The sequence below is a fragment of the Bombina bombina genome, chromosome 8 (assembly GCF_027579735.1).
Source record: "Bombina bombina isolate aBomBom1 chromosome 8, aBomBom1.pri, whole genome shotgun sequence".
Classification (NCBI taxonomy): Eukaryota; Metazoa; Chordata; class Amphibia; order Anura; family Bombinatoridae; genus Bombina; species Bombina bombina.
Window position 1 is genome coordinate 8,214,462 of NC_069506.1, and position 27,500 is coordinate 8,241,961.

Consider the following 27,500-nt stretch of genomic DNA (forward strand, 5'->3'; position numbering starts at 1 on the left):
AAACACTTGCTAGCCACAGTAAAATTTGGTGGATGTTCCATCATGCTGTGGTTCTGTGTGGTCAGTGCCGGTACTGGGAATCTTGTTAAAGTTGAGGCTTGCATGAATTCCACTCAATATCAGCAGATACTTGAGAATAATGTTGAGGAATCAGTCACAAAGTTGAAGTTACGTCGGGGCTGGATATTTTAACAAGACAACAACCCAAAACACTGCTTAAAATCTACTCTGGCATTTATGCAGAGGAACAAATACAGTGTTCTGGAATAGCAATCCTAGTCCCCAGACCTGAATATCATTGAAAATCTGTGGGGTGATTTGAAGCGGGCTGTCCATGCTCAGCAACCATCAAACCTAACTGAAGTGGAAATGTTTTGCAAGGAGGAATGGTCCAAAATACCTTCATCCAGAATCCAGACACTCATTACAGGCTATAGAAAGCGTCTAGAGGCTGTTATTTCTTCTAAAGGAGGCTTTACTAAATATTATTGCGATATTTCTGTTGGGGGTGCCCAAATTTATGGACCTGTCTAATTTTGTTTTGATGCATATTGCACATTTTCTGTTAATCCAATAAACCTCATTTCACTACTGAAATAATACTGTGTCTTTCAGTTATTTGAGAGATCAAAATGAAATTGCTGATCCAAACACCCAATTATTTATATATGAAAATCATGGAAATTGTCAGGGGTGCCTAAACTTTTTCATACGACTATAAATATAGCTGATAGCTTTACACACCCTCTCATGGAGTCTTGACAAAGGTCCCTGCGAGGACCGAAATGTTGACTGACTGGATTAATGAATTTATTAATAAAATGTATATTAAAGGGACACTGTACCCAAAAAAATTATTTTGTGATTCAGATTGAACATGAAATTTTAAGCAACTTTCTAATTTACTCCTATTATCAACTTTTCTTCATTCTCTTGGTATCTTTATTTGAAATGCAAGAATGTAAGTTTAGATGCCGGCCCATTTTTGGTGAACAATCTGGGTTGTCCTTGCTGATTGGTGGATAAATTCATCCACCAATAAAAAAGTGCTGTCCAGAGTACTGAAACCAAAAAAAAGCTTAGATGCCTTCTTTTTCAAATAATGATAGCAAGAGAACGAAGAAAAATTGATAATAGGAGTAAATTAGAAAGTTGCTTAAAATTGCATGCTCTTTCTGAATTACAAAATAAAAAAATTGAGTTCAGTGTCCCTTTAATTAAGCCCTGAGTGTGCCTCTTCTCTACACAAAAGTTTCTGCCTATCTACCATAGAGTGCATCCAGGCAACTCCACTTACAGTGAGTGCTCGGATCCCACAACTAGTGTGTATGTATGTGTGTATATACAGATAGCCCTCAGTTTACGCCAGGGTTAGGTTCCAGAAGGAATGGTTGTAAATCAAAACGTTGTAAATTGAAACACAGTTTTATAATGTAAGTCAAGGGGAAGTGAGGGAGTTAGGTTCCAGGCCTAACTTAAATGAACTAAAACATTTGCTAAACAGCATTATAAACCTAATAAAATAATCACACAACACAGACTTTACTTGCATTTTTTTGCAAACAGCTCTTTCTATGCATTCCAATCTGGACTGATTTATAGACAGGAAGATCTTGTTCCTTTGCAAGCTACTCGATAGCTCAGGTCTGGTTAAACTGATTCATTTCAGCTTGCTTGGCTTTGCTGCAACACAAGCGGACAGCTCCACCTACTGGCTATTTTAATCAATGCACTGCTTCTCAATGCTTTTCAATAGCAGTCACATGACTGAAAAAAAGGTTGTTATTCTGAAAACTGAGGGCCACCTGTATGTGTGTGTGTGTATATGTGTGTGTATATATATATGTGTATATATATGTGTGTGTGTGTATATATATATATATATATATATATATATATATATATATATACACATACATACAGGTGGCCCTCGTTTTACAACGGTTCAATTTACACCGTTTCAGAATAACAACCTTTTTTTCCAGTCATGTGACTGCTATTGAAAAGCATTGAGAAGCAGTGCATTTATTAAAATAGCCAGTAGGTGGAACTGTCCGCTTGTGTTGCAGCAAAGCCAAGCAAGCTGAAATTAACCAGTTTAACCAGACCTGAGCTATCGAGCAGATTTTAAAGGAACAAGATCTTCCTGTCTATAAATCAGTCCAGATTAGAATGCATAGAAAAAACTGTTTGCAGAAAAATGCAAGTGAAGTCTGTGTTGTGTGATTATTTTATTAGGTTTATAATGCTGTTTAGCATTTAACGTCTTCATTTCAAAGCTTTCAAATTAATGTATTAGGTGTTACTTATGAGAATTTTGAGAGGGGCCTGGAACCTATCACCCTCACTTCCCATTGACTTACATTATAAACTGGGTTTCAATTTACAACGGTTTCAATTTACAACCATTCCTTCTGGAACCTAACCCCGGCGTAAACTGAGGGCTACCTGTGTGTATGTGTATATATATATATATATATATATATATATATATATATACACACACACATACTGTGTGTGTGTGTGTGTGTGTATGTGTGTATGTGTATATATATATATATATATATATATATATGTATGTGTATATATATGTATGTGTATATATATATATATATATATATATATATATATATATATATATACACACACACACATATATTATATATATATATATATATATATATATATATATATACACACACACACACATATATATTATATATTTATATATATATTATGTATTTATTTTTTAGGGATGTTCAAATAGGAATCTGTACAACTTCTACAAAATTTTCTCTTCGAATACTGTTCACCTCTAGCAGAACATAAGGGAAAAGGCTGCCTAAGCAGCAGAGCTTGCAATCCAGTACAAACTGCTGCCACCCCCTCTTAACATTTAAAAAAAAAACAAAAAATAATTGAATACCCCCTTGATCTATTTCTGTAGACACATTTTCTCTTCAGTAGATTTTTTTCTTCCTTGTTTTGTTGACAATGATATAAAAAGAGGAGCAAAGAACACTCCGTACTATGTGAATTTGGCAGCCGGGGCTGTTCCTGTACTGATAAGCAGTACTGTAAATAAGACTGTACAAAGAGGCTGCCATAAACCAAGCTCCGTCTGTACTTATTGTTCTCTCCACTGGCGTTTTTTTTTTAATGTTTTTATTTTTTTCGGCAGAGATGTTTTGGAACACGATGTTCCGCATCAGACCAAACATGCAGATCTCGTTAGCAAAATGCCCACATGTTTATTTATAAAATCCCCCAAGAATTTTCATGACCAGATTATTAAAATGGATTGTGTGTAGTTTTTTTTATATATAGACAGAGGATGTGAAGGGCTTGTTTTAACTCCTTCACTGCCAAGACAAGTTTAAATCCTGTTTTAATGGTAACAGCTAAGTTCTGTTCATTTTTTTAACCTATTCATGTTTTGATTTTGCATCATATTTTAAATCCAGTTTCTTTGAAGATGACAAGAAAAATATGAAATTATTTTTAATATTGTTCTCAGAAACGGTTGGATTTAGCGATTTTGTTCTCACTAGAGTACGCAGAAACCATAACAAAACGTGTTGCTCTATTCCACTTTCTCATATGTATCCCCCCCTTCCTGCAGTTCAGTTTCTACCTATTGGGAGGGAGAGACTCCTGATTTTAACTATTGGGAAGTGTGTGTTTTTTTTCTACAATTGAAAGATCATGTTATTGTTGGTGATGGATGTAAGCAGCTCACTGTTAGTGCTTATTACTGCTGGCAGATGTAAGCAGCACACTGACGTTGGTTGGTGCTTATTACTGGTGATGGATGTAAGCAGCTCACTGTTAGTGCTTATTACTGCTGGTATATGTAAGCAGCACCCTGACGTTTGTTAGTGCTTATTACTGCTGGTATATGTAAGCAGCTCACTGTTAGTGCTTATTACTGCTGGTATATGTAAGCAGCACCCTGACGTTTGTTAGTGCTTATTACTGGTGATGTATGTAAGCAGCTCACTGTTAGTGCTTATTACTGCTGGCAGATGTAAGCAGCACACTGACGTTGGTTGGTGCTTATTACTGGTGATGTATGTAAGCAGCTCACTGTTAGTGCTTATTACTGCTGATAGATGTAAGCAGCACACTGACGTTGGTTGGTGCTTATTACTGCTGATGTAAGCAGCACACTGGTGCCTATTATTGCTGATAGATGTGAGCAGCACACTGATGTTGGTGCTTATTGCTGATGTAAGCAGCACACTGTTGCTGATTATTACTGCTGATGTAAGCAGCACGTTAGTGCTTATTATTGCTGATGTCAGCAGCACACTGACGTTGGTTGGTGCTTATTACTGCTGATAGATGTAAGCAGCACCCTGACGTTTGTGCTTACTACTGCTGATAGTTGTAAGCAGCACACTGACGGTTGGTGCTTATTACTGCTGATGTTTGGTGCTTATTGCTGATAGATGTAAGCAGCACACTGACGGTGCTTATTACTGCTGATAGATGTAAGCAGTAAACTGATGTTAGAGCTTATTTTTGCTGATAGATGTAAGCAGCACCCTGACGTTTGTTGGTGCTTATTACTGCTGATAGATATAAGCAGCACCCTGACGTTTGTTAGTGCCTATTACTGCTGATGTAAGCAGCACCCTGTTAGTGCTTATTACTGCTGATTGATGTAAGCAGCACACTGACGTTTGGTGCTTAATACTACTGATAGATGTAAGCAGCATCCTGAAGTTCGTTAGTGCTTATTACTGCTGATAGATGTAATTAGCACCCTGTTTGTTAGTTCTTATTACTGCTGATAGATGTAAGCAGCACCCTGACGTTTGGTGCTTATTACTGCTGATAGATGTAAGCAGCACCCTGATGTTTGTTAGTGCTTATTACAGCTGGTAGATGTAAGCAGCACCCTGGCGTTTGTTAGTGCTTATTACAGCTGGTAGATGTAAGCAGCACCCTGATGTTTTAGTGCTTATTACTGCTGATAGATATAAGCAGCACACTGTTTTTTGGTGCTTCTTACTGCTGATGTAAGCAGAACCCTGATGTTAGTGCTTTTTACTGCTTATAGATGTAAGCAGCACCCTGACGTTTGTTGGTGCTTATTACTGCTGATAGATATAAGCAGCACCCTGACATTTGTTAGTGCTTATTACTGCTGATGTAAGCAGCTCTCTAACATTGGTGCTTATTACTGCTGGTAGATGTAAGCAACACACTGATGGTTGGTGCTTCTTACTGCTGATGTAAGCAGCACACTGTTGGTTGGTGCTTATTGCTGATAGATGTAAGCAGTACACTGATGTTTATTGGTGCTTCTTACTGCTGATAGATGTAGCCCTGACATTTGCTAGTGCTTATTACTGATAGATGTAAGCAGCACCCTGTTTGTTAGTGCCTATTACTGCAGATGTAAGCATCACCCTGACGTTTGTTAGTGCTTATTACAGCTGGTAGATGTAAGCAGCACCCTGACGTTTGTGCTTATTACTGCTGATGTAAGCAGCACCCTGTCAGTGCTTATTACTGCTGATGTAAGCAGCACCCGGATGTTAGTGCTTATTACTGCTGATAGATATAAGCAGCACACTGTTGGTGCTTATTGCTGCTGATAGATGTAAACAGCACCCCGACGTTGGTGCTTATTACTGCTGATAGATGTAAGCGGCACCCTGACATTTGTTAGTGCTTATTACTGCTAATGTAAGCAGCACCCTGATGTTAGTGCTTATTACTGCTGATAGATGTAAGCAGTAAACTGATGTTAGTGCCTAATACTGCTGATAGATGTAAGCAGCACCCTGACGTTTGTTAGTGCTTATTACTGCTGATGTAAGCAGCACCCTGATGTTAGTGTGTATTACTGCTGATAGATGTAAGCAGCACCCTGATGTTAGTGTGTATTACTGCTGATAGATGTAAGCAGTAAACTGATGTTAGTGCCTAATACTGCTGATAGATGTAAGTAGCACCCTGACGTTTGTTAGTGCTTATTACAGCTGGTAGATGTAAGCAGCACCCTGATGTTAGTGCTTATTACTGCTGATGTAAGCAGCACCCTGATGTTAGTGTGTATTACTGCTGATAGATGTAAGCAGCACCCTGATGTTAGTGCTTATTACTGCTGATAGATGTAAGTAGCACCCTGACGTTTGTTAGTGCTTATTACTGCTGATAAATGTAAGCAGCACACTGATAGTTCTTATTACTGCTGATAGATGTAAGTAGCACCCTGACGTTTGTTAGTGCTTATTACTGCTGATAAATGTAAGCAGCACACTGATAGTTCTTATTACTGCTGATAGATGTAAGCAGCACACTGATAGTTCTTATTACTGCTGATAGATGTAAGCAGCACAATGACGTTTGTTTGGTCTCTTCATTCTTCTGATGCTTTTTCTTCGTTTGCGCTATAATGGGAACCTCCTCCTGGTCACATGCTTGGTGTGTGCCTCAGCGTTGATTATTTGGGGGGGGGGGGGGTTCAGTGCACTTCATCTTTACAAACTAATACATGAACTGCCTGACTCACTCCTGGAACTACAACCGATGTGATAAGCTACCCCAACCTTATGTCATTGCACCCTGAACCTGCAGACTGTGAGCTCTCCGGAGCAGGGCCCTCTTTCTCCTGTACTAGATTTGTTTAGTTTTGTTATGTTTAGAGCTGCAACAACTAATCGTTATAATCGATTATGAAAATAGTTGTCAACAAATTTCATAGTCGATTAGTTGGTTTGCAATTAGTTGGTCTGTGCACAACACCAGCTGCTTCACGCTAATTAGCTCCTGCACATGACATTGTGTTTTATGGTTATGTCCTTAGCCTAAAGGACGTCTACAGACATTTACATTTCACTTTTTCAGGACAGTATAAGTTTACAACTACTCCTGGCTTATGTGCCACCCAGATATAATAGTAGTCATTTGGATTGTTTATATTAAATCAGGTGATTTGTGACTATGCTTTGCATGATCTAGTGCTGAGCTTGTTGTTTACACCTAGCCCTAGAGTCATGGGAGTTATTTACCGGTAAATGGATGTGCACTGTTATCTGTTTGCACCATTATTAGCTGTTTGCATGTTATTGCTGATTATATGTACTGTATAAATAAATGTGTAAGGCTTTGTCCTGTTATTGATATAAAGTCCTTATCACTTTTGACGTAAGTTTATAGTTTTAATAAATTGTGAAAATATGCACCAGATTCAACCACTATAAGTATATATCTGTTATTTTTAGAGCGGACTAGATATTTTCCCCTAACCTTATAGCTGGTTATTTACCATTGCATATAGATATTCAAGATATTTTTTATGTTAGAATCAAGTCCAAGCTTACTGTATGAGGCCCCTTGCCAAGGTAGAAAACACTTAGCATTGGTGAAGAGCTAACAAAGATAAATATCCCACTTTGGCGAAATTGGCAAAACCCTACTTATGCATCTTAACACCATCTGAGAGCCTCTTCTCTGCTGCAGGCAAAATAGCTGCAAAAAGAGTAAGCCTCAGCCAGGAACTTGTGCACACATTGACATCTTTACATTTCAATGCAAAGTTTCTCAAAGAGTGAATAACAGAATGTTCTAAGCAGTGATCGTCTAACTCTTTCTAATTCTACCTCTTTTTAAACAGTTTGTTGTTTTGCTTAATTATGCAAATGTGTTCTGCTGCTTAAGAAATGGACAAACAGTTGTGTTAGTGTAAAGTTTTAGTCTGAAGTTTATATTTGTAACACTCAGTATGTGGTTTTCATTTAAAATATATGAAACCATTATTGATACTTTTTTTTTTTTTTTTTTACCCGATTAATCGAAAAAATAATCGGCCGATTAATAGATTATGAAAATAATAGTTAGTTGCAGCCCTATATGTTTTGTATTTTATCACAAATCCTTATCATTGTATACCCCTTTCATTGTACCCAGCGCTATTGAATTTGGCGGCGCTATACAAATAAATGATGATGATGATGATGATGATAATACCCGGGTCATTTTGTAGCAGGTTGAGGAAAAGGGCAGTAAACCTACGTATGCATGTGCTCTAAGCTCGTTGGAAGGGAGAAAAAAACGTTATGTAAATTACAGGAAACTGGAGAATTAAAAAAATATTACCTGTGATTGAGATTTATTTTTAAGGTTACACTTTGTCAAACAAAATTAGAGAAAAAGTTACCAGTAAAATGTTTATAGTCTGTGGGCTGCTGTGTGAACTGCTGTCACATTGTGTGTTTGTGTTGTTGTGTGTGTTAAGGCTGACTGGTTTATTTCTCTCACCAGCTGGGGCCAAGGCGTTTGTGTGTGAACAGTGCGGTGCACAGTTCTCCAAGGAAGATACGTACGAAGCTCATCGGCAGACGCACACAGGTGAGTTATATTGTTAGATTTGTACACAGTATATGCATTCTCACGGCTGTTAGTGTAGCAATAGGTTTATTATTTCCTACACAGCCTTCCCATTATTAGTCTTTGGTGTGTCCAATTGGACCATATTAGACGCGCAGACATTAATGACTCATTCTTATTTTGACAAAATCAATAATATTTGTTCATTAGCGAAGCAAACTATTACTTTATTTATTAATCAATTAAAGGGATACTAAACCCAAATGTTTTCATTAATGATTCAGATAGAGCATGCAATTTTAAGCAACTTTCTAGTTTACTCCTACTATAATTTTATTCTTTGTTCTCTTGCTATCTATTTAAAAAGCAGTTATTTAACCCCGTAATGACCGAGGACGTGCAGGGTACGTCCTCAAAAAAAAGGCAGTTAACGCCTGAGGACGTACCCTGCACGTCCTCGGTGTGGAAAGCAGCTGGAAGCGATCCTGCTCGCTTCCAGCTGCTTTCCGGTTATTGCAGTGATGCCTCGATATCGAGGCATCCTGCAATAACCATTTGTAGCCATCCGGTGCAGAGAGAGCCACTCTGTGGCCCTCTCTGCACCGGACATTAACGGCTACGTTCGTTGGTGGGTGGGAGCCGGTGTGGGAGGTGGGTGGCGGCCATCGATGGCCTTTGTGATGCGGAGGGGGGCGGGATCGGAGGCGGGGACGACCGGGGGGACGCGCACGGACGCGCGCACGTGCACGGGGAGGCCGGGCGGGCGCGTGCACGGGGAGGGAGCGGGTAGGAACCACTACGCTACAGAAAGTTTTTTTGTTAGAAGTGGGGATCAAAGGGGTTAATATGTTTATTTTGGTGATCGGTTTGGCTGGTGGGGTATTGGACTGTGGGGGGGAAGCTACACTACAGAAACAAATAATAAAAAATAAAAAAAAAACATTTTTATTTGCAAACTGGGTAAGGCAGAGGGGGAGGGTTAGGGAGCTATTTTGGGGGGATCAGGGAGGTTGGGGGCTAAGGGGGGACCCTACATAGCAGCATATGTAAATATGCTTAAAAATTTTTTTTTTTTTTTTTTTTTTTTTATACCTTTTATTTTAGTACTGGCAGACTTTCTGCCAGTACTTAAGATGGCGGGGACAATTGTGGGGTGGGGGAGGGAAGAGTGCTGTTTGGGAGGGATCAGGGGGTGGGATGTGTCAGGTGGGAGTCTGATCTCTACACTAAAGCTAAAATTAACCCTGCAAGCTCCCTACAAACTACCTAATTAACCCCTTCACTGCTGGCCATAATACACATGTGATGCGTAGCAGCATTTAGCGGCCTTATAATTACCAAAAAGCAACGCCAAAGCCATATATGTCTGCTATTTCTGAACAAAGGGGATCCCAGAGAAGCATTTAAAACCATTTGTGCCATAATTGCACAAGCTGTTTGTAAATAATTTTAGTGAAAAACCTAAAGTTTGAAAAAGTGAACAATTTTTTTTTATTTGATTGCTTTTGGCGGTGAAATGGTGGCATGAAATATACCAAAATGGACCTAGATCAATACTTGGGGTTGTCTACTACACTACACTAGAGCTAAAATTAACCCTAGAAGCTCCCTACATGCTCCCTAATTAACCCATTCACTGCTGGGCATAATACACGTGTGGTGCGCAGTGGCATTTAGCAGCCTTCTAATTACCAAAAAGCAAAGCCAAAGCCATATATGTCTGCTATTTATGAACAAAGGGGATCCCAGAGAAGCATTTACAACCATTTATTCCATAATTTCATGAGTTGTTTGTAAATAATTTCAGTGAGAAACCTAAAGTTTGTGAAAAAATTTGTGAAAAAGTAAAAAAAATTTTTTATTTGATCGCATTCGGCGGTGAAATGGTGGCATGAAATATACCAAAATGGGCCTAGATCAATACTTTGGGATGTCTTCTAAAAAAAAATATATACATGTCAATGGATATTCAGAGATTCCTGAAAGATATTAGTGTCCCAATGTAACTAGCGCTAATTTTGAAAAAAAGTGGTTTGGAAATGGCAAAGTGCTACTTGTATTTATGGCCCTATAACTTGCAAAAAAAGCAAAGAACCTGTACACATTGGGTATTTCTAAACTCAGGACAAAATTTAGAAACTATTTAGCATGGGTGTTTTTTGGTGGTTGTAGATGTGTAACAGATTTTGGGGGTCAAAGTTAGAAAAAGTGTGTTTTTTTCCATTTTTTCCTCATATTTTATAATATTTTTTATAGTAAATTATAAGATATGATGAAAATAATGGTATATTTTGAAAGTCCATTTAATGGCGAGAAAAACGGTATATAATATGTGTGGGTACAGTAAATGAGTAAGAGGAAAATTACAGCTAAACACAAACACCGCAAAAATGTAAAAATAGCCTTGGTCCCAAACGGACAGAAAATGGAAAAGTGCTGTGGTCATTAAGGGGTTAAAGCTTAGAAGCCAGCCCATTTTAGGTTCAGCACCATGGATAGTGCTTGCTAATTGGTGGATAAATTAAGCAAGCATAACCCAGGTTCTCAGCCAAAAACGGGACGCCTCTTAAGCTTTACATTCCTGATTTTTAAATAAAGGTAGCAAGAGTACGAAGGAAAATTGATAATAGGAGTAAACTAGAAAGTTGCTTAAAATTGCTGCTCTACCTGAATCATTATAGAAAAAATTTGATTTTAGTGTCCCTTTAAAGGGATATTAAACTGTACTCCTTTAGTAAAAATAAATGTTAAATCGGAGTAACCAAAAAAAGAAACAGATTGTGTGAAAAACAGCTTACTTGTTTTGTTGTAAAATAACCACTTAGAAATTCTAATTGTAGCCCCTGCCCTCAGAGTAATGGTGGGTACTTCCTACTAATGCTCACTGGCTGATAGGTACTTCCTACTAATGCTCACTAGCTGAAAGGTACTTCCTACTAATGCTCACTAGCTGATAGGTACTTCCTACTAATGCTCACTAGCTGATAGGTACTTCCTACTAATGCTCACTGGCTGATAGGTGCTTCCTACTAATGCTCACTAGCTGATAGGTACTTCCTACTAAAGCTCAATGGCTGGTGGGCACTTCTTACTAATGCTCACTGGCTGATAGGTACTTCTTACTAATGCTCACTGGCTGATAGGCACTTCTTACTAATGCTCACTGGCTGATAGGCACTTCTTACTAATGCTCACTGGCTGATAGGTACTTCTTACTAATGCTCACTGGCTGATAGGCACTTCTTACTCATGCTCACTGGCTGATAGGCACTTCTTACTCATGCTCACTGGCTGATAGGCACTTCTTACTCATGCTCACTGGCTGATAGGCACTTCTTACTCATGCTCACTGGCTGATAGGCACTTCTTACTCATGCTCACTGGCTGATAGGCACTTCTTACTCATGCTCACTGGCTGATAGGCACTTCTTACTCATGCTCACTGGCTGATAGGCACTTCTTACTCATGCTCACTGGCTGATAGGCACTTCTTACTCATGCTCACTGGCTGATAGGCACTTCTTACTCATGCTCACTGGCTGATAGGCACTTCTTACTCATGCTCACTGGCTGATAGGCACTTCTTACTCATGCTCACTGGCTGATAGGCACTTCTTACTCATGCTCACTGGCTGATAGGCACTTCTTACTCATGCTCACTGGCTGATAGGCACTTCTTACTCATGCTCACTGGCTGATAGGCACTTCTTACTCATGCTCACTGGCTGATAGGCACTTCTTACTCATGCTCACTGGCTGATAGGCACTTCTTACTCATGCTCACTGGCTGATAGGCACTTCTTACTCATGCTCACTGGCTGATAGGCACTTCTTACTCATGCTCACTGGCTGATAGGCACTTCTTACTCATGCTCACTGGCTGATAGGCACTTCTTACTCATGCTCACTGGCTGATAGGCACTTCTTACTCATGCTCACTGGCTGATAGGCACTTCTTACTCATGCTCACTGGCTGATAGGCACTTCTTACTCATGCTCACTGGCTGATAGGCACTTCTTACTCATGCTCACTGGCTGATAGGCACTTCTTACTCATGCTCACTGGCTGATAGGCACTTCTTACTCATGCTCACTGGCTGAAAGGTATTTCCTACTAATGCTCACTGGCTGGTGGACACTTCTTACTAGTGCTCACTGGCTGGTGGACACTTCTTACTAGTGCTCATTGGCTGGTGGGCACTTCCTACTAGTGCTCATTGGCTGGTGGGCACTTCCTTATAATGCTTACTGGCTGGTGGGCACTTCCTTCTAATGCTCATTGGCTGGTGGGCACTTCCTTATAATGCTTACTGGCTGGTGGGCACTTCCTAGTAATGCTTATTGGCTGGTTGGCACTTCCTAGTAATGCTTATTGGCTGGTGGGCACTTCCTACTAATGCTTATTGGCTGGTGGGCACTTCCTACTAATGCTTATTGGCTGGTGGGCACTTCCTACTAATGCTTATTGGCTGGTGGGCACTTCCTACTAATGCTCATTGGCTGGTGGGCACTTCCTACTAATGCTCATTGGCTGGTGGGCACTTCCTTATAATGCTTACTGGCTGGTGGGCACTTCCTTATAATGCTTTATAAATACTAGGTATGGCCACAGATTCCCACAGACACACTCCAAAATTATGTGAAATGCCTTCCCAAAATATTTGTGGCTGTTATAGTTGCAAATTGGGGCGGTAGGGACTCCATATTAATATCCATGGTTTAGAATTCCACTTGCCTAATAGCTGCCCTCATCTAACTCCTCACTAACATCATTCTCACCTTTGCAGTCCCCACCTCCTGTTTCTCATCCTCCTACCCATCTAGATTGTAAGTTCCCACAGGAATAGGGCCCTCAATTCCCCCTGTATTTGTTTGTTAAACTTTAGTGTCTTTTTTATATTGTATTCTATGTACTGTACTTTTATGTGCTGCGAAATCTGTTGGCGCTTTATAAATAAATAATAATAGGTATGATGATCAGGTCAGCACATACTTTTGGCCATATAGTGTATGTGCCACAGGGATAAATAGCATTCTTGGGTACATGATCAGGAAGAGAAAGATAATTAATGTATCATTCGTCTCTTGCTTGTATCACTTTCCAACATTAGTGAATTAGTGGCTTAGAGTATTTTTTTTTTTATTTACTTTAAAAAGTTTGTTTGATAAATATTAGACTTAAGTTTTATCCAGAGAGGATTTTCAGTTCTTAAATTAAATCATTTTGGTGGAAATATTTTAAAATATAAAAAGTAATGATCTGTCAAGTTACACCTTCTACAATTTAAAGATAGAAGACCATTCATTTGTTAGTGATTTAGGAAACTGACAAACTGTTATTTCAATTTGTAAACTTGGCCAGACCTTGAACTTTACAAAACACACATTATCTGTGATCTAATTACTTTTAGCCCAAGCCAGTTTATATGAGCGGTCATATATAAATATTCTAAGCTTGGAAGATAGTTATTGCCTTCTAAATGGGAGAGTTCTGATAGATTTTACAGGGGCCACAATCTCATATTCCCTATGGATTGTGGTCACTGTGACCTTGGTATGTTAGTGTCTAATTTTAGAAACTTGCGGTTTCCAATGGAGTCAGACACTTGCTGAAAGGAATCATTTAAACAGCTAAAAAAAATAGGCACCGTGGGGTCAGCAAGACAAAACCACCACTACACATATGATGTCGACCGTACATGTCTGACGCAGGTGTACTGAAGTAGCCTGCAGCTTATGGCAACGCGTTAAGTGTCGCTCTTGCATAACGGCTTCGGATTATACTCATGTATGTATGTGTGTGAAAAAGCAGAAGTTACACAGGTTGGTTTTGGCATGAAATGCAGGTTTGTGCTCAACTACTACTGCAGTGTTAACCTAACAAGGGAGTCAAAATAAAAGTGTTGTGTTTTTTTTAAAATAAAACAAATCTAATTAATTTACCTCTTATGAAGTTTCCCTTCTCTTTCTCTACTGCGCTGGAACTGAGCTCCTTTCCATGAGAGCATGCAGAGATAGTCTCAGGAGCGTGCTTGTGCCTTGAGCGGATAGTCTCAGGAGCGTGCTTGTGCCTTGAGCGGATAGTCTCAGGAGCGTGCTTGTGCCTTGAGCGGATAGTCTCAGGAGCGTGCTTGTGCCTTGAGCGGATAGTCTCAGGAGCGTGCTTGTGCCTTGAGCGGATAGTCTCAGGAGCCATGCTTGTGCCTTGAGCGGATAGTCTCAGGAGCGTGCTTGTGCCTTGAGCACTATGTCAGCAGTAGTGTGTGCAGCACATTTGTACCAATGTTACAAGGGGCCTGAGAAAAAGAGGATATTGTGCTCTAGCTGAATCACAAAGATTTTATTTTAACCCCACTGTCTCTTTAACAAAGCTCTGTTGGTAAAACTGAGACAAGCCTCCATAAGTAAACCAAATAAATATTAATCAAAGCGCTTTAATGCTTTACTAATTGCCCCTTGGTAGAGGGAACAGGAAAATTAATGTAATGTCTTTTTTAAGGGACAGCAATCACCTTGAAATTTTTATATAAAATATTTAGTTATTTGTAATGAAACAACTTTGCGATATAGTTTTCATTATTTATTTTGCCCCCTTTTCATGTAACTTTAGCCCTGAAACTAAACAGTTTTTAATTCTCAGAACTTGAAATGCACCTGCAGTCTACTCAAGGCTAACACTGCTACATATATGTCCCTAATTGGCTTTATCAAATAACCTAACTGTATGACAGTGACTAGCCTTGTCGTCTGTGGACTAAACCCTGATTGGCTCCTCCAAATTAGGCGGGTGCAGTTTGACTATTGAATAACAATTGCAGTAGAAAGGATGTTAATTTGTTTCAGAAACATTATTTTTTAACAACACAACAGAAGTGTCTTGTAAATAGAAGTTTGTCCTCTTAAAGCACCCCTCTTGAGTAGCTCAGAACTAAAGTTCCAGAGCGGTTATCTAATTTAGCTTCTGTTCCGTGTGTGTGCGTGTGTGTGTCTTACTGTAACCTTTGTGTGTTTCTTACTGTAACCTTTGTGTGTTTCTTACTGTAACCTTTGTGTGTGTCTTACTGTAACTGTGTGTGTGTGTCTTACTGTAACCTTTGTGTTTGTCTTACTGTAACTGTGTGTGTGTGTGTCTTACTGTAACTGTGTGTGTGTCTTACTGTAACTGTGTGTGTGTCTTACTGTAACTGTGTGTGTGTGTCTTACTGTAACTGTGTGTGTGTCTTACTGTAACTGTGTGTGTGTGTCTTACTGTAACTGTGTGTGTGTGTGTGTCTTACTGTAACTGTGTGTGTGTGTGTGTCTTACTGTAACTGTGTGTGTGTGTGTGTGTCTTACTGTAACTGTGTGTGTGTGTGTGTCTTACTGTAACTGTGTGTGTGTGTCTTACTGTAACTGTGTGTGTGTGTGTGTGTCTCATTGCAACCTTGTTTGTATGTGTGTCTCATTGCAACCTTGTTTGTGTGTGTGTCTCATTGCAACCTTGTTTGTGTGTGTGTCTCATTTACAAACAATAAATAGGTTTAACAAACACACGCTATCTAAGGCCAGCATCTTAACGCTTTCAATCCCAAACAGGCTAATGGCTAGGCATGGCCGAAGACGCAATATTAATCATGGATAGAATTGCAATCTGTTCTTTATTATTACTACTCTGCATTTTATTTTGCTCTCTCTGTAACCCCCACAGTGGTCTTAGTCATTCTTCCCACAACAATGCTGCTGGATAGGGATTAGCAGGAGGGCAGAATTGACCTTTCACCTTTTGCCAACAAAAGCATTATGATTACGGAGTAAGACCTAGCATCTTCCTGTACTGTGCCCTCCAGAAACATTTTCTTAATCCCTTGTCACACAGAGAGGGAATTCTGTGCTGTAGCTCACAATATAGCCTTTTTACTTCTGTATCTTGACTTAGTGGTCAAAGTATATAGCTTGCTTTAACCCATTGTATGCCAGAGAAAGCAGCAAGACACTACTTTTGTCCTCACTGGCATCCTAGGGGTTTATTATCTGATAAGTGAGTGTGTTCAGTAAGTGATTAATATAATGCTTTAATCTCTGCTTATATATTTTTGTTTTTATGAATATCCTTTTCAACTATGAATTAATTTTAAAACCAAAAAACAGTCATAGCTAGAATTAAGCACCTTTTAATATAAGTACATGATATGGGATTTAAATGGATCTTCAAACTTTCATGATTATCAGTAGTACTGTGCATTTAATCTTGCTAGATATTACCCATTATTAAATATTATATGTGTGGAAAATTGTTGGCTCCTGGACATTTGTAACTAACTTTTTTTTAATGTTGTGGATGGAGAATAGAAATTGTTCCGATAAAAATGGTCACAGTGAATTATAGATGTTTGCAAGAATTAAACCTTCTCAGCTACAGGATTGGTTATAAGCTCTTTGTCCAGTCACAGGGTCATCTCGTGGCCCGACCTAAAGTCCCCTTTTCTTTTGTACATTAAGGGTCTGATCAGCAGACAAACACAAAGCTTTGCCCCCTCCCCTTTATCAGCACTCTCATTTTCTTGTGAAGTTAAAGATGGTGGGAGGGATATGCCAGGAATGGGAATGATAGAAGGAGGGATATTATTTCCTTCCAGTGTTTGAATTAAATTACTTATAACTGCTACAAGTAGTAATTATCTACCTGTAGATAAAGGTGCCCGTCAGCAAGAGCCCCTTTGATGTTATAAATTTTATTCATGATGTAATAGTCCAACATCAATGACTGAATTAGATTACATTGTTCCGATTTTAGAATACTGGCCTATACTATAAATTATAAAAAGTCCACGTACACTAAACACCAGCTTTTGTGAAAAGCTTTTCTTCGTTTTCAATAAGACCACCCACCTTATTTTCTTAAATATATTGAAAGAATCCTTAAAGACTAAATACCTGAACGTTATGAATGGTGGATGTATATCCACTTAACTTTTTTTATTCATTTTTTTCCATTCTGGTGTCCATTAAAGGAACCGAATGCTTGTACCATAGAGTAGAGAAACCGGTTGTACCATAGAGTAGAGAAACCGGTAAACACTAGAACTTTCTTTGAACTTGCATCCACATTCGGTCCCTTTGCAGTGATTCATATGTCATCTGATCGGAATTATTGGTTGTTTTAAAGGTCCAGCAGATCTTCTATCTAGTCAATTAACTGTGGCTTTACCAGATTTTTAGATTTCTAAGTTCCTTTTTAAGACCAAGTTCACAAGAACTGCTGGTGCAATGATAAATGTTAAGAGCATATGCAGCAGATATGATCCCCAATATCGTATCATGTCCGCTCGCACTATGATAAATCTACCTTAAGTGCTATTTCAATCTCTTTTTAGCGTTCATTTGTTGTTTATTCAAATCTACTGTACAGAGATGCCACCTTGGCTCACTTAAAAGGCCAAACTCACAGCTGGGTAATGCGTGACAAACTTATTGAAAGTCACTGTAAAAGGCATATAGACCTAATTAACAGTACAGTACCATAAATAAGTATAGTGAAAGTGAATAAACCATTGTGTATAAGAGAAAAATAATTAAATGGATCTCCTTTAGCTGTAAGGTTTCTCCCCCAGAAATTCATTGCTTTACATTTTAAAATGATTTCCTGCTCACAAATCCACGTTCGTGATTCTTCTATATTTTACAAACATTTCCTATTTTTATCACTTAGATATTTCTTATTTATACAAATGTATATAAAGGAAATTGAATAGCGCCACCAAGAAATATATTTATATTATTTGTTAGACTTGTGTTTCAGTATTTATACATAATGCTGTTTTCTGCAATACTAATGATCTCTTCAACATGACAACAATGACAAAAGCCTTTTGTTTTCTAGTGTTCTATACTTTAGGTAAAGCTTCAAAGCTTGTGAATGTTTTCTTGCCATCACATTTCTATATATTTTGTGTCCTAGCAGCACTGCCCTCTAGATACATGGCAATGGAGGGGTTAAGCATGTTTGTTACAGGAGGTCCCTGGCTCCTCTGGCATCAAAAGCTTTAACATGTCACTGTCACTAGCTGCATTCAGCCGTCTGTGGGGACTTCCCTATCCTGATTGTAGTGGCAGCCCCGCTTGTCAGCCCCCATTGGGTATGTACACAATGGGTGAGGGAAAAAGAATGAACCTTGCCATGTCCCTGCATGAAAAGACTTGGGACCGAGGGGTCAGGGTATAGGGGTGTGACAGATATGGCCTCTTATTCACAGGGGACAGGGCTTTATGCTTGCGCTGGCCAGATGGCCCTCGGAATAAATTAATTGTGCTAAAAGGCTAACATTAGGACGCAGACTGCGGTGGTCTCACTATAGGAAGATGTAAAAACACTTAGACACTCACTTCCTCTCTCTTTCTAATGTAACTACATCACGTGTGGCAGAACTAGGTCATATTTGTGCACTAGAACAGTACCACGCCTTTATAACCTACATTAACAGAACACGGAAGTCTTGTTAAACTTTCGTCATTCAGATAGAGAGTAATTAAAAAAAATGAAAAATCCAGTTTGATTATTAAATTTACCGCCTTTTCCTGTTTTGTAACTTACCGATTTTCGTAGACTAGTAACATTTCTCCCCTTACTAGTAAACTATAGGGAAAGTTTCATGATTTGATTGAGAGAGAGCATACAAGTTTAAGAAAAACTTTCCAATTTTCTCTTGACCTTCTTTGTAGAAACTTAACAAGAGCATTCTGAGGTAGTCTCAGGAGCGTGCAAGGGACTTAAACACTATGTGGCAGCAGGGTAATAATGTTATACCTTTAGGGCAAGATTACAAGTCGCGCAGCAAATCCGTTGCGAAAACACTGCGCACATTATGGCTTTTCCGCATTTGGGGATGAGCAGGTATTAATAAGATGCAATACAACTTATTCTGCACGCACGTTAAACCACGTAATGCAAATCGTGAAATTGCGTGCACGTTCACGTATTCCCTATAGAAGTCAATAGAGAAGACAAATAAAAAACAGATTAAAAAAAAATCATAAACCTAATATGCTGTGTTGATCGAAGCCTATGATGTGCATTCTCCTTGAAAAGTGTACATGTGGAATATGTTCTATTTATTTTTTCAATAAATATTTCTCTATATATTTGATATATCTATCTATAGCGAGATATGAATATATATATACATGTCTAGATATCTCGAGATCTATATGCAAATATCGCATTGAAAATCCCTCTGAGATATTGTTTAATGTGCATAAGATTGTAATGTGAAATATTTGTATTATCTCCATAGTTAAACGTATCTCTATACATATAAATGCATGTTTCTCTATGTATATGTCTCAATGTAAAATCCCTGCATAGCCTTTTTTTTTCTTACACCCGAGATCTATATTTGAGCCCTTAAAACGTTTGTGTGCCATATTTTTTTTAAATATTTTTTGTAAGACAGTGTTTTAGTGTAACTGTACTTTGTAATGTATTTTTGAAGTGTATTGTGATACTTTTTTGTTGCGGAAAAGCATTAACTACAGCTCTTCGAGTGCGGAAAGGATTGTTGCGTAAAAGGCGAATGTTTCAGTGATTCTTCAAGACTTGTAATTCCTGCGCAATGGAAATTGATTGCAAAGAGACCACATCGCACGCGGAAAACTTGCGGAAATCTTGCTCCTAATGTTCAAAGGGAAAAAATTACTTGGGAACAAAATTTAAAAATAAAATATATCTAATTTGTATAGAAAGCATCCATGGGTGTTACAATTTAGATTCCCTAATTTGATTTCTTTAGGGTATAATGTTCTCATGAAATTGCCTTCCAGCTGAAAAAAAAGAATCCTTTTGTGTTTGAGATTTGAAAATCTTACTTGTTTCTTTAGAACATTTTCATTTTTTAAGAAAATAAAGATCCATTAAATAGACGCAGACTCTCAGAATCATGTGTTTTTGGGTAACAATGTACTTTTAATGAGTTGATGTTTAATGTTCTTACGCTTTAAAACACTCAGTACATTTATCTGCAACAATGCGATAAAGTCTATCACTAGTAATAAGGTAAATGGCAACTTGCCAAAAATGCAATTTGGCTTAGGTTAAAAAAGAAAAAATCTCCAGTAAGGGATCTAAACCCGATGGTAAGGCTTGTAAAATCCTTAAAGGGGCAGTCTAGACCCAATACGAAAATTTGATTACTTATTGTTACATACCAGGGAAGTATCCTGCAACTGGTCTCACATCTATAAACTTGTAAGAAGTACATGAAACATTTTAATATTCATTGTTTCTTAGAAGTTGACAATGGCCACCAAGCTCCGCCCACCTATTGCATATTTATTTTTTTATGTTAAGTTTCACCAATCACAATCGACTCTTAAATAAGTTTTCCTACTCGCATACGCTGATTTGTGCATGTGCAATTTGAAATGGCTTACTGAAAAATATTAAACGTGTACTGTTAAACTGTCATACAAGAAAACTGCTAACTGGACAAGAAGAAACTGTCGGCGGAGCTTGGTGGACATTTTTCAGCGGTTAACAAACGATTATTTGAAAGTTTCATATACTTCTTACAAGTTTATAGATGAGGAACCCGTTGCATAATTCCTGTCTGTCTGGTCTGTAGCATTAAGTAAAGAAACAAAAAGTAGTTAACACAATAAAATTCAATGTATAAAATAAGTGAACAGACACCTATAAATAACCTAATTGAAAATACTTATATTAATGGAAGCAAATCCAGAATTTAAATCTCAAATGAGGACTGAGTCCCAAATGAATCTTCAAATTGGTATTCTCAATAGAAAAGATAGACAATTCATAGCGTAATACTACAGATCGATGATATCTTCAATAGTAACTGTATAATATGTACTAAAGGGCTGAAATCCAGCTCTGAGATTTTTCTCACATACTTAGTAACCCAATGGCACAACAGGATCACGTTCTAAAACAATCTTCTTTAATTAGAAGTAATGTGTACAACAATACAATGTATATACTTCTTAAGAGAAATTAAAACAAAACAAGGCTTTTCAGTGTCTCCGGTTAAGCACTAGTGAGGGAGATTAAGGGAACCAAGATGGACAGCCAAGTCCTTAACTTTTTATACAGTTCCTTTCTCCACTTCCCCTTGTGCCAGTATATTACTTCACCCTTCTTTGTGACAAGCCTCAATCCTCCGACATACGTTTCACTGTTCTCACAGCTTTCTCAAGGAATCTGATCCTGTTGCACTATTCCTCCGGTTTTCAAGTGCCTGCTTCTCCTCCATTGGACTGAATACAACACATGGACTGCTGATGTAATTGATTACAATTCCATATGTTGTATCTGGACCAAAGAGTAGCACAACAGGATCAGAATCCCCTCTTGCACATCTCTATAAGCCGCTGACCCTGCTCCCCCTTGCACATCTGCGTATGGCGCTGACCCTTGTCCCTCTTGCGTGCATCTGTATACGGCACTGACCCTGGTCTCTCTTGCGCTCATCTGTATACGGCTCTGGCCTCTCTTGCGCACATCTGTATACAGCGCTGGTCCTGGTCCCTGCCAATTTTTTCTCACAGGGCAAGAATTGGTTAGCCTGCTTAAATGATTTGTTGGTCTGGGTACAGTCTGCAGACTTATATTTTGTAGAGCAAAACTTACACAGAGACTGCTCAGCCGAGTAATTACTGCAGCATTTGCATTAATCGGACATGTTTGCTACCCCAAGTAAACTTTATATATAGAAGCTGGGAAATGAGAGGTGGTTGGGGACATCAAAACTGAGGTCCAGATTCCAAGCTGTCCTGCAAAATGTGGGACTATCGTAAGAAATGCATGTATGTTTTTTTTTAAATCTTATTTACAAGGCACATCTATATTCTGTTATACATTAGAAACTGTGTTTTTGGCTCATCTTGTAGCAGTTTACCCCTCTAATACAATTACATTTATTTGACATTCTTATTTTGGAAATATCTTCAAATCAAGAGCAAGGACAGTAGTGTGACCCAACCTCTTCAATAATTAGTTCAACCTCTCCCATCTCTTGAGTTAAAACACAACTGCCTTTGGTAAGGAAGACCTTTCATATGACAGCCAAGCAATTGTGACAAATAATATAACACTAATGTACTTTGTTTTTTTGTTTAGTTTTTTTTATGTGACCTGCTCCACCCTCCTCTTGTATCAAAGTGCAGTTCTCCTCCATCATCTGTCAAGGGCAAGTCAACATGTAAGAGATGAGCGGAGAAGTATAGAGTGAGATATATTTAAGAAAAGGTCTGCCCCTCCTTTTGCTATGTACGCCCATTCCCTCTCCCCTCTTTGGTATGAATCTGCTGTATCTCATTCCAAACACTAATTCCAGTTTAATTGCCACTGGCCCTGAAGCCTCTTCAATAGGAGCTAACAAATGGTTTGCAGCCTGCAAAGCTCTGTCAGGCTGCATTTTAAACGAGTCTTGGACCGTCCGGCTCGCATGCCAATGAGCTAGCAGAGAAACACCATGTTTACTAATTACTCCTTCTGACTTCACACCACAGATTTTTGTTCAACCTGTATGTTCTAAATACATCAAATTTGTGTAGACGGAGAAATAGGACCCAAAACCGAGCCGCATTACTGTTCCGTGTGACTCATTTGGTTCTTGTTTTGCACAGTTTTTTTATTAGTAGGGTTGTTTTTATTCTGTTCTGTTAAAATATACAAATTATGCATCAAAAACTATCTAGGAAGCTTTGTTTAATATCCACTGTGACTCATTAAATTACTTCTGCACATCAGAAACAATTATGGGGTATATAAAATATATATATCTGGGGCTGTTGACCATGAAATGTGCGTTCTGATCTAGCATTGAAGTATTTGTAAATAAAATATGGCTCCTTCAGTAAACAGGACAGTGGGCATAATTAACTTTCAGAATCTTAACTCCCTCCCAACACATGAAATATATACAGAGAGATATTGATGTGATCCATAGGCAAATTATAGGACAAAGGAGAGAATTTCTGTTTGTTTATCTCCTTTCATGTTGTGAGCAAAATTGCCCTTTTTTCTCCCAAAAGCTGTAATTTCTCAGGCCGTCGTTTTTGCTTTGTGCAACTGTCTTTTTATATTCTAATTAACTTTTTTCATGTTCTCCCAAATGAATGGTATACATTTCTCTCCCCTCAATCCTCCTTTCTTGTAGCCATGCGGCCTATTGTTCTGAGTACAGTATAGGCCCCTCACGCACACTATATTGGTTACCGTGGAAATGAATAGCAAACGGCTATTTCAGGCAACCCCTTGCATCAGCCGTAAAATGTTTTTAAACGCTGCTTAATTTGTAATCTTCTCTAAAAGCGAGAAAAAGCCATTAAGACGTCAGTTTTCTGAATAAGCCTTGTGTGTGTTTATTTTAATTTATTGAATACTAATTTTTGAACCCATTTTTTTTTCTAAAATGAACTAAAGATAAAAAAACAACGGCTGAATAGCTAATTGTACAAAACAGCAATTCCGTATAATTTTTCACTGAATAGATCAAGACTAACATTAATTGTCAATGTATACCCCCCTCTGATAAAGTATTTTTTATCTCGTAAAAGCATTTTGGGATCAGCAGCTAATTGCAAAAGGACGATTGTATACATTTAGCACACAACAGGTGCAATTTTGTTTCCCTGACAATATGGGACAAAACACTCTCCAAGCAAGAACAGGAAAAACTCTCTGCTTACATGAGGCTGGAATAAGCACATTTCTCTCTCCAGTGTCTACTGAGCCACTTCATTTATAGATATCCAGTTCCTCCGTTTATATTGATATCTTTTCATTCTTTAGATTATGGTCCTTGCACATCTGAATACCACTTGTCCATTCCAATTACTATAAAATTGAATTTTCAGTAAATAATTGCTTTATTTCTTCATGATTATCTCCCACAAATTATGTTTCGTTAGTGTTTCAAAAGAATAATATGACTGTTTATTTGTTTACCTGCTGTACAATTAAATTCATTTTCCAGGCACTTGTGTATCCAATAATCATTCTTTTTTATATCGCAAACATAGAAATTCATTTTCTCATTTCAATAAAACTGACTTTTAAAACACTTCAGTGTACGAGCCGTATGTCTACAATGTTCATTTATCTAAACCAGGAAAAATACTGAACAAATAGGTGTTTTAATGTAAAGCAAAGCAAATATTTTAGGTTTTAGTGCGACTATATCAATTAAAAATGCAATATGTGATTTAAAATGCCACTCTGTGAATTATTAGTGCAAATAAAAACGTTCATACAGGATTTATCTTTCATACATGCATGCATACACACATATATATATACACACATATATACATACATACATACACACATATATACAGTACATACATACATAAATATATACATACATAGATATATACACACACATATATACATACATAGATACATACATGTACATAAATATACACACACACATATATACAGTACATACATAAATATATACATACACACATATATACATATATACATACACACATATATATATACATACATACATACACACATATATACATACATACATACACACATATATACATACATACATACCTGTACATAAATATATACACACATATATACAGTACATACATACATAAATATATACATACATAGATATATACACACATATATACATACATATACATGTACATAAATATACACACACACATATATACAGTACATACATAAATATATACATACATATATACATACATGCATGCATACATACATAGATTATACATACATACCTGTACATAAATATATACACACACATATATACATACATGTATACATACATGCATACACATATATACATGCATACTCGCATGCTTTCATACATAAACGCATACATGCATGCATTCATAACTTCATACATACCTACATGCATTAATACATAAATATATACACATATAGATACATACTAGATACAGGTATACGTCACTTTACATCGCTTCGCTAATACAGCGCTTTGTGGAGCTGAAGTTCAACCTCCAAGGTTTTTTAAACAGTGCTGTAATCATCGTGAGATTGCGAGAGAAGTGACTGGCACCATCTTGTTATGCTTAGTTCACTCTGTTTACAGCATTACAGTGCAATCTGTGTCTCGGTGCTATAGTCTGGCACATTTTACTACAGTAATTGTCACTATTTTACAGGGAAAGTATTTATTGAATACTGTGCTGTACTATTGCACCCATAATATAATTTAGTTCAAACGTGTTTTCACGTTTTTAAACACACTGGTAAGTGAAAAGAAAGCTAAAACTGCCTTGTTTCACTTTAAGGCGGTTTTCACTTTACAGCGGGCTCCGGTCCCTAACCCGCTGTATGAGCGGGGTATACCTGTATGTGCATTCAGATCTTTTGTCAGGATCCAAATGCAGAAGTAAGGAGCCGCTTGTTCCCTTTGGATATTTTCGTAGCCGGATTGATTCCAGTAAAAGATCCCCACTAAGATCTGTGCAAATCCAGAGTGGGGATCTTTTACAGGAATCAATCCAGCTATGAAAATATCCGAAGAGATCGAGTGGCTCCTTCTGCATTTGGATGATCACAAAGGATCCTAGTGCACATATCACATACATACATACATGCATACAAGGATGCATACACATTCATTCATACATACATACATGCATACACATTCATTCATACGTACATACATACATACATACATGCATACACATTCATTCATCCATACGTACGTACGTACGTACACACATACATGCATACACATTCATTCATACGTACGTACGTACATACATACATACATGCATACACATTCATTCATTCATCCATACGTACATACATACATGCATACACACATACATGCATACACATTCATTCATTCATACGTACGTACATACATACATACGTACATACATACATGCATACACACATACATGCATACACATTCATTCATTCATACGTACATACATACATACGTACATACATACATGCATACACATTCATTCATACGTACGTACGTACGTACATACATACATACGTACATACATACATGCATACACATTCATTCATTCATACGTACGTACGTACATACATACATACGTACATACATACATGCATACACATTCATTCATACGTACGTACGTACATACATGCATACACACATACATACATACATACATACATACATACGATGAGTTTATTCCACAGAGCTTGCAATCTAAATACTGAGTTTAGGATACAAACATTTGGCTAGTGGAAAGTTGTGCTGATATCTCAACATGCCATTATTTTTCTACATAATCTAGAATGTACCCTTTAAGCAATTTCTATATAATATACCCACTAAAATGACTAAATAAGCCGGTATTTCCTCTAACTGGGATCAAGAGACTTATGCAGGTTTCCCATTGTGTATTTCAGGATCCGATATGGCTGTGTTCTGCCTCCTCTGTGGGAAGCGCTTTCAGACTCAAACTGCTCTGCAACAGCACATGGAAGTGCATGCTGGGGTGCGGAGCTATATCTGCAGCGAGTGCAACAGAACTTTCCCCAGCCACACCGCACTCAAACGGCACCTTCGCTCACACACTGGTAAGAGCATCTTAGTATTTCAGTACCATGGACAGCAGGACTTTGTATACTGATCTCATGGGCAGTTAGCTGACAGTTACCAACTGCACAGAATCCTGATAAACACACTGGAGATTTAAAGGGACAGTTCACCCAGAAATGTTCTCCCCTTTAAATTGTTCCCAATTATTCAGTTTACCTGCATGAGTGTTTTAAATTGTTTACAAATAGCTCCTTTACACCTATTTTGGCATTTGAAATAGCTGATTTAGCATGTGTTATCTCGGCCTATACTGAAAGTTTCTATACTGGAGTATATTCTATTGAATAAACACAGCCAGCAGGAGAGATTACACTCCTGGTGGGGGTGGGGGGCGGGGCATGATAGTGTGTGTACACAAAGTGATAACATAATGAGATCTGATATTACTTGAAGCTCAACCTATTGTAATAGGCTGTGGTTTAAAAACACAAAACCAGCTATTTCATATACACAAATAAACCTGAAAATGCAATTTCTCATTCATTTTATACTCTGCAGCTGGTATTTCAAGTCGTCATTGAAAATACATTCATATAAAAACAATTTTACAGTGTACTGCCCCTTTAT

At 37.9% G+C, this 27,500-nt stretch overlaps 1 protein-coding gene across 1 annotated transcript in view; it reads left to right on the forward strand.

Annotated features, from left to right (window-relative positions):
• ZBTB16 (zinc finger and BTB domain containing 16) overlaps positions 1-27,500 on the forward strand; it is a 197,132-nt gene that overhangs the window by 156,874 nt on the left and 12,758 nt on the right. Inside the window, exons 4-5 of the mRNA XM_053690112.1 lie at positions 8,278-8,364; positions 26,741-26,911. Of these exons, the coding sequence (XP_053546087.1) occupies positions 8,278-8,364; positions 26,741-26,911 (258 nt within the window). The remainder of the gene's footprint in view (positions 1-8,277; positions 8,365-26,740; positions 26,912-27,500) is intronic.